The sequence below is a fragment of the Solanum stenotomum genome, chromosome 12 (genome assembly GCF_019186545.1).
Source record: "Solanum stenotomum isolate F172 chromosome 12, ASM1918654v1, whole genome shotgun sequence".
Lineage (NCBI taxonomy): Eukaryota > Viridiplantae > Streptophyta > Magnoliopsida > Solanales > Solanaceae > Solanum > Solanum stenotomum.
Genome location: NC_064293.1, coordinates 30,219,211 through 30,227,742, shown reverse-complemented (window position 1 = coordinate 30,227,742; position 8,532 = coordinate 30,219,211). Strand labels below are relative to the sequence as shown.

The 8,532-nt window shown below is 36.1% G+C and overlaps 1 protein-coding gene across 1 annotated transcript; it reads right to left on the bottom strand.

Annotated features, from left to right (window-relative positions):
- Nucleotides 1-541: 541 nt before the first annotated feature.
- Nucleotides 542-8,532, bottom strand: LOC125848170 (uncharacterized). Its single transcript, XM_049527990.1, has 10 exons — nt 8,409-8,532; nt 5,385-5,754; nt 4,666-4,910; nt 4,430-4,514; nt 4,151-4,336; nt 3,907-4,074; nt 3,626-3,817; nt 1,865-2,036; nt 1,040-1,211; nt 542-887 (listed from the first exon to the last, which is right to left on the bottom strand). Exons 2-10 carry the CDS (start codon nt 5,721-5,723, stop codon nt 791-793), a joined length of 1,656 nt encoding a protein of 551 aa, XP_049383947.1. The 5' UTR covers nt 5,724-5,754; nt 8,409-8,532; the 3' UTR covers nt 542-790.

The window sequence follows — 8,532 nt, the reverse complement described above, 5'->3', positions numbered from 1 at the left end:
TTTTATAGTGCCATGCTTTGCAATTAGATCCAGATATCCAATAATGTCACTTGTTTATTAGTCATCAACAATAATAAAGAGGAACATGTGTTATGTGTATCTTTCAACTTTCAAAGTTGAGAAGATTTGGTAGATTCAAAATGGAGGCTCAATCAGACAGATAGATGACTTGCCCAACATTATTTATAAGTTTTTGATTTGACTTGCCACCAATAGAATTTTTTTTCTTTCTTTTTTTTTTGACTCTTCCTCTTTAATAACAAAGTGACATTCTATCCTTTATCAATCATTTTAACTGATTTTAAGAGATATTTGATCTTAATCAAAGTTTTTTTAAAAACCAACAGTATACATATGAGGAAGTTGCAATCTAACTCTAATCTTAATTTACTAAAATTTCAGTTGGAATTCATAATAAGATAAGTTTACTCTTGTTGTCCAATTGAGATTTCCACTCATTTCTGAGCTATATTCCTACAAATGGAAGAAAAAGGCACTTTAATGTTCCAAATTCAAGAACCTAACAAACAACAAAACCATCTGGGAAAAAAATAAGCAAGTGGATGCATCCAAAGCTGGAGTTCTCATGATTCCACATGCAATAGTAATCTTAAGCATAAGCAACACAAAAAATAGCAGCATTTACATACAACGGAAAAATAAATCGCAAAGATCACTATCCCTCAACGAGTAGAATACTCTTCATTAGATATCTAAAAGTCGAATTTGGCATTTCAAAAAGAAGAGAAGAGGCAGAGGTTGATGTTTCTGACTTGACTTGTCAGGTTCATTACTGCTGATGCTGCTCATATATCTGCATATAAGTCTCAGAAAGCGCAACCATCTGGGGAAGAGTTTCAGAAACATGTAGGTCTTGCATCTCATACCTGCATCAGTTTAAAGTGTTAGGTTACCAAGTTAACAGAATAAACCACTTCTCTATTTTCCTTTATTTTTGTGTGTGTATGTTGGTTTGGGGTGGGGTAAGAGTTCATATTAGAAACACATAAAACTTAGTGATATGAGCTGTGTAACTAACCAAAGTTCTTCTGATTTTCGTTGGACAAACACTCTGTATGATCCTTCGCCTGGCTTTCCATCATGAACAATATTAGCAATCAAATCATATTTTGAGCGAAGTTTCTCATTCTCCTTTGGTGCTGGCAGGGGAATATAATCCTTGAGCTCTAGATTCTTCACAGGGAAGTTCACTGAAAAAAGACCCATGAAACTTCACACGTCACGGGATAGAAGCCTAACAATGCAGTTCCTAAGTCTACTGTAAATACTCAAGGTTAAAAACCTTTTGTGTTATATCTAGTTTTGTTTTTTAACAACTCCACACAGCCCTTTCCCTGCTCTACCTAGCTGTCTTGTGTGGAGAACGAAGTGGAAATGGGACAACTCTAACAAGTAGATTTAGAAAAATATCTTCATCAGGAAGAAAAAATTACACATCACAGTAAGCCTGCAAAACTGAACCCCTCATCACTCGGCTCTCCCCACCACCCACCCCTCGGAAAAGGTTTACTGATATTCAAGTGTAAAAGAGGCTAAATGACATCCTAATCTACAATAAGTTCTAGTGTATGCTAAATGAGCAGCAGAAACCAGACTGTACAAAACAACTTGATATCATGTCCAACCAAAAATAACAATTTGAGGGATGAGAATTTGATGGTATGACGTAGTTAGGGGGAATTAGCGAGCTAGCAAGAGTATTGATGAGGCTTTTACATCCATTGGGGGAGAGCATATTAGTGATATAGTTGGAGAATTTACACGGCGTCTACATCCATTATGAATTAAAGGTCTTGGTAACTTCATCAAAAATTCAAGGATATTATCAATAATAAGTACTCACCAAGTGTAGGATTTTTCTCCATGAAGAAATTGTTCTTTGTAAACCTACGCATGTGGAGAATTAGATACTTTGGCAATTTTGTCACACGGTATCTCATCCTTGCTATACGGGGCCTTACAACTTCAGTGATAGTATCACCATCAAACTTCTTTAGTATGTTGAATAATGGAACCTACATTTACAAAAATCAAGTATAAATTTGTGATGCATCATACTATAGAAAGGATGCAGATAAGGATGTCACAACACTCGGAGACGAACGCTTCCAGATTTTGTGTACCATATTAGACATAGTTCAAAAGCAGGTAACTCATTAAGTTTCAAGAACCAGCTCATCACACTGAACACAAAGCTCTAGATGAGTAGCATCTTCCTTACTTCCCCAAGGTTATAAGATGAAGGAAAAAAAAGGAAAAAGAGAGCACAAATAGATCATGAATGTGTCTATATAGGCATCTGCACAGCAATATTGAACTGTACCACTAACAAGCATAGTCCTCCAAATCAAGTTAATTAAAATTCAAGAGATTTCAGTATCTCACCTCCAATTCAAAGAGTGTCAGACAAAACTGAAGGGCATTAAATTTGAGGTTGAGAAGGAGAGATTCTTCTTCCCTTTAATTTCTCTTCTTTCCATACACTTCACTTTCTTTGTCTATGTTTTTTCTGGCTTTTGTCACCTTTTCTCACTTTACTTCTTTGCCCTCATACTTTACCTCTTCTCACTTAACTTCTTTGCTCTCATACTTTACCTCTTCTCACCTTTTCTCACTTAACTTCTTTGCTCTCATACTTTACCTCTCCTGCGGTATGTCCTCCCTTCCCCAACACACAAGGACAACATCCAGACTACCATGTTATTTATTTTTTCTAAGTTATATTCCTCATTACACCTTATGTATGAGGTCATGGTCTTCAAAAATTTACATCTTATTTCTCTTTGCTCTTTTAGTTCTCAGCCACTTCTGATACGTTTTTTTAGTTACAATATTTAACTGATGAATAATTAGTCAGTAGACCAAAGATTGCAATACTCTGAATATCAAAAAGAGATAGGTTCATTAGTTTCCTGTGATTAATCTTGAACAGGGACGGGATAACACGGCTATAGTTTCAAGAGCCTTCCTTTCATTTGAGTAATGGTCAAGAATTATTGCAAGAAGATAAATTCATTGTCCAAGTAACGCTGGTAATACAGTTGTCCTTGCAGTTATTACTCTAAACTGTTTCTAACTAATATCAAGTGAATGAAATATCTGAATCAGAGGAGAGGTTCTTTTCTTTATTTAAACTAAAGAGGAAGTCGAGTTTTAACCAGCTAGAAAGGACACTCCCAGTAATTAACCCAAAACTTAGGCACATCTACGTAATTTCATTCACCTCAGATAACTCAACAATCTAATTGAACACTATAACACTCGATAAACGAACTTGGTGAAGAACAGTAATCATTTTTTTTTCAAGTGCAAACTATTTCGCAGACTAGGTGCAATCTTTTTCTTTTGAGAAAGGTAACCATTTGTATAAAACTAGGTGTAATCCTTTTCCCTCAAGGAACAACTCGCTCTCACCTTTTCTTAGCTGACATCTAGACACTTGTATTTCAGCATGTACACAAAAGTTAGTACAATGATACATTCAACATGGGAAAATTCCAATACGATGACCATCCATTCACCACAAACTGTCAACAAGGAAAAAAAAAAAGGCAAAACCATTCCAATGATAATCACAATAAAAAATTTGAACTTAAAAAAGAACCTGGGGAATAATATTCTTTTCCATGACATCTGTAAAAAGAGGAGGTGGTGGCAAATCAAGTCCAAGCATTATGAAAGGCATTCTGCTAGTTTCCATGCCAATATTGTGAGATTCATGTTCACCATCCTCCCCATTCTCCCTCTTTTCAGCAATAGATCTATTATGCATCTCTTTCACAACCTCCAATTCCCCCTATGAGAAAAAAGCATCATACGTTAACAAAATAATGATCAACAAGGATATTTTTAAATGTAGAAGACAGTTATCTTTTTGCAGCAAACCTGAAAGCACCGATGGATTATGCTACTGCCTTTTTTGGAACTTCTAAGCTCCGTGTGAAGGGTATTCAGGAGCCATGACATAAATTCAACAGGGTCAGACTGGGCACCTATCCGAAAACGTTTTTTACTAGCTTTCATAACCGCTTGCAAGAACTCATGCGGACTGACCTGCAACAACATTTAATCAAAATAAGAAAACCATGAAGAACAGACAAACAATGAATTCAGCAATGCTAATATGCACCTGTCCTTTAAAGTTCCGTGCGTGCCAAATCTTTCGGGTAAGCTCTCCAAATCTATGAACAAGAGGAGATCTATTGTGTTGATAATTTTCAGGGATAAGAAAGAAGTTTCTCAAGGGAGTTACTCGCATCAAAGACTGAATCGTGACATTGACAAAATCAGTCTCCTTGATGTTATTCAGCCCAACCTAACATATACCCCAGCACCAAAAGATTAGCATTTAGACTAAAGGGAATATAGTAGCTTTAACAAATAAATATGACATAAAGAAGTGCAGTACCGTTCCAGGAAGATAATCAGACCCATCAAGTGCCCTAGACCACTGTCGGCTCTTATCGAGTTGCTTAACCTGTTCCTGAGTAAATCTGTCAAATAAAGACAAAGCAAACAAAAAGGGTGAACCGCAGTCATATATTACAAGAAGGATCCCAGCTTATCGATACAGGTGCACTATAAATATATAACAATACAAAGCAAAAATTAAGTGATAGCAACTGCAAAGTGATCTTGACAAACCTTGGATTCAGAACATGTATAATGTCATCAAGCGATGGATCTATGACTTCATATCCATCAGGAAGACAATAAACTTTCTCTGTTCGTAAATTGATGAACACATGGTGTCCTGCTTCAAGACTGTGTGTATACGCATGGGATTTTGGTCCCCTTCCTTGAAAATATTTCCCACAGACTAAACATGCATACACATTTAAATTTGTGAGAGAGACCGAACAAAATTTCTCGAAGTCAAAATCCAATACCTGCAAATGTAGATAATATGTATTAAAGGGGATATACCAGACAAGAAAAAAATAAATGAGAGAGAGAGGGAATCATCGGTCTTAGTGCGTGAGCAAAACCAAATTTGTTTACTGATGAAATAATCAGTAGAAATGCATCAAGTGTAACAAAATTTAGTTTGATATTCAATTACTATAAGCCATAAGGCACTTTCTTTATTAGGAATTACCATCAGACACTTAAACACAAGTCACAAAAGTATCAAGCTATTGACACTTAAATAAACAGAAGGCAAGTTTTTAAAACCAAAACAAAGAATGGAGAAGAATCTCGGAACTTCAGTACCACTAGGATGAAAAGCTGTCACAATTACGCTATGCAATATAAATTTCGGAATTCCACCATTAGATGTAAGATCCCAGTATAGACATCTGTGGTTGCAGGATGAATTATAATAGATAAAACAGTTTCAGAAAAGTGAATCATAATGTTACCTGTCTATTCACAGTATCAAGATAGGGGCAATCCCTCCTAATCTCAATTGCACGATTTCGCTTCCCTTGGCTTCTACCATCATCCTCATCTTCTTCGTCGTCAGATGAGTAGCCATTTTGCTCCTTGTCTCCACCATTATTTATAACTTGCTCAGCAATGTGTCCTTTCCCACCAGCATCCTCGTCGTCTTCATCATCATCATAAGATGCAAGTGGAAGAAGTGGATTCTCAAAAGCAACTGGTGGAAGAGAGGGAGACAACTGATCCATTACCTTCTGCCGTTTTGCATTCGACTCCTCAGGCACCATGCCATCTTCTACTTCTCGCTTCTTTGTCATTCTCTTCTCACTTCAAACTATTTAAGATTCACTGGAAATGATAAAATTTCAAATCAGTTGCCAAACATCAGAAACGATTCAAAGTGATCCAAAAGATGTTTTGCAACAGACGATAAAAGTTTAAACTTGCATATATAATTAAGAGGAAGATTATTTAGCAAAGTAAAAAGATAGACAAACCATTAATTTAAAAATCAATGTAATGATTTTGACTAGATTCATTTTATTTTACATCTTCAAATCTAAGAACAGCACTGAAGAATCAAAAAAATAAAATAAGAGCAGCACTTCTGCAAAATTGCTAATCTACTTTAAAACAATTAGAGAAACATAACAAATTCAAAAGAACTTGAGGAGTGCTTTGTTGGGGAAAGATGCATAAAACAAACTGACACCCATTTGAGTGCTGTTATCATCTGTTTTTTTCTGATTACTCAAGGTAAACAGGAAGGAAAAAGGAAAAAGAACTCTTTAACTCATCAACGAACTCATTAACTCTCATCTCCTTTTTCTTGTGTCCTCTCAAGAACAACAGTCACGGCCTGCAAGTTGTCTCTCTATCTAGCCACACCCATTTTTAGGCAAGACATATATACAATTCTCACAATCTTGTAAGTACCAAAACAAACACTAAAGGCATTACCTCCCATCTCCTAGGTCCTACCCCTCTTAACTCTGGTTAAGTGATTGATGATACAACACAGCATACTTGCACTAAAATATTATCAATATTTCCTTCTCGGTGACATCACAAGAATCAAAAAGGTTAATTGGTACACCCCGATAGAACAGAATAAAGTATCAGTTACCCTTATTAATACCACACAGAAACCGAGACTAGTGCATATACTGGCACTTTTAGTTTGCAACTGTAGCATAAATTAGTGGACCCATAAGCTGGTGTTGGTATAGCATGATCAATGAAAAAGGTGAATACAGTGGAAATATATCAACATCATGAAAAAAGAACAAATGTAAGAACTAAGGCTGATATTGCAGGATCAGAAATCCCAAGGAAGGCACATATTTGGCATGCTTAGCAGTTAGCACAGAGGAAACATGGTTGAGATATGTAACAACCATGCTATTGCAGTCATGCTTTTTTTGAAATGTAGAAAAAAGTTGTATTTTTATGTTTAATAAACAACAACAGCTACAACATATCCAATGTAATCCCACATCCACACGTGGGGTCTGGGGAGGGGAGGATGTACGCAGACCTTATCTCTACCTCCGTAGAACAAAACATTATTTTTCTGAATATGACACAAGGTTCAAAGAATAACTCAATGTCATTTTTCCTTTATCCTTTTGTCACATGTATCAACTCGAGAAGGATCAAAGACGTTTAAGAACCCCCTGACTGACCAATCATACTTTGGGAGCAGCAACCATTTGGTAATTCCATGTGAACTAAAAGTAATAATTTTGAAGATTTTTGTCTCCTCATAAGAAAAGCATCACATGCAATGTGTACATATCTACTACTCGGAAATTCCCACAGCTTTATCATTTTCCAGCTATTTTCTACTCTCTTACTTTAATCTTTTGCCTTTTGCTCCTTGTTACATCTTCAACAATTTACTTAGTAAGTCCTATCACTCGGTGGCGGAGCCAGGAATTCAAACAAGGGTATTCAAAAAGAAATATTTTATGCCACGAGGATTCAACAATATGTGGAGAAGAGGTTGAGACAGTTGGCAATCTATTTTTACAGTACAGGATAACAACCCAACTTTGGAGGATTTTTAGCAGCCTCAGGGGTGTTGTTTGGACTATGCCTAACAGAATCACCCACCTCCTCTACAGTTGGGAAGAGGTAGGTGGGGGAGCTTCAGACAGAGATAGATGGAGGATTGTCCCAGCCTGTATCTGGTGGACAGTCTGGAGAGAGAGAAATGCTAGATGTTTTGAGAGCAAAAGTTGTGATCTTCAGAAGATCAAATTGAACTGTATCAAACTTTTTTGTTTCTGGTGTAAACAGATGTACTTAGAGGATACTGAGTCAATTATTGAGATCCTTGGCTCTATTTAGAATTTAGATTCAGATATCATGTTTTGTTGATAAGTTGTAATTATGGTTTTCAGTACATGGGTTGTACTGGTTTTTGTCAATACATACGAATGTTACCTTTCTCAAAAAAATTCAGATATATGCAAAAAAAATAACTATTTCTACTCTATTTCCATATTATAATATTTCAACTAAGGAGGACCTCCTTGCATCCCTCTGCCTCCGCCACTGCTATCACACTAAAAGAAACTGAAGGCCAACACATAAAGCTGCAAAACACTTATTCGGAACCCTCTAACGCTACAACCAGAATAGCAATTCGTAGCCAGAAAATTTAAAACCAAAAGCTGCTAACATCAGCCGAGAATTGAAAAAGCAAGGTGCTAAAAAGTAAATACTAATTCCACATTCCCCAACTCCAATAATATGGAATCTAGTTCATTTCCTCAGGTAAATAGATCAAATTGGTATATGGGTCTCAGTTGCAAGAAGCAGTATCAATACTATATGTCCAAATTACTCCGAAAACATACCCAATAACACAAGAACTAAAATACCCAAAAAAAATCCCTTTTACTTGTCTACTCTAGATGATTGGATAAAACAAAACACAATTTCAAGGATTTGACAATTACAAACATTGCAGCTAAAATGTAGAGTGAGAATAAAACCTGGAAAATCAACGTTTTGGATACAATTTTTGCAGAAAGCCCGAGAAGAAGAAGAAGAAGCAGAAGCAAAGTGCCGATACAATTTTGTTTTGTTTTATTTGTATTTATATTTTACAGAAGCGGT

Excerpts from the sequence above, each read along its gene's own strand:
- LOC125848170 (XM_049527990.1), bottom strand. The coding sequence starts at position 5,723 with ATGACAAAGAAGCGAGAAGTAGAAGATGGCATGGTGCCTGAGGAGTCG. Across the intron at positions 4,911-5,384 it reads TTGATACTGTGAATAGACAG|GTATTGGATTTTGACTTCGA; the intron begins GTAACATTATGA and ends CTACATTTGCAG. Across the intron at positions 888-1,039 it reads CGAAAATCAGAAGAACTTTG|GTATGAGATGCAAGACCTAC; the intron begins GTTAGTTACACA and ends AAACTGATGCAG.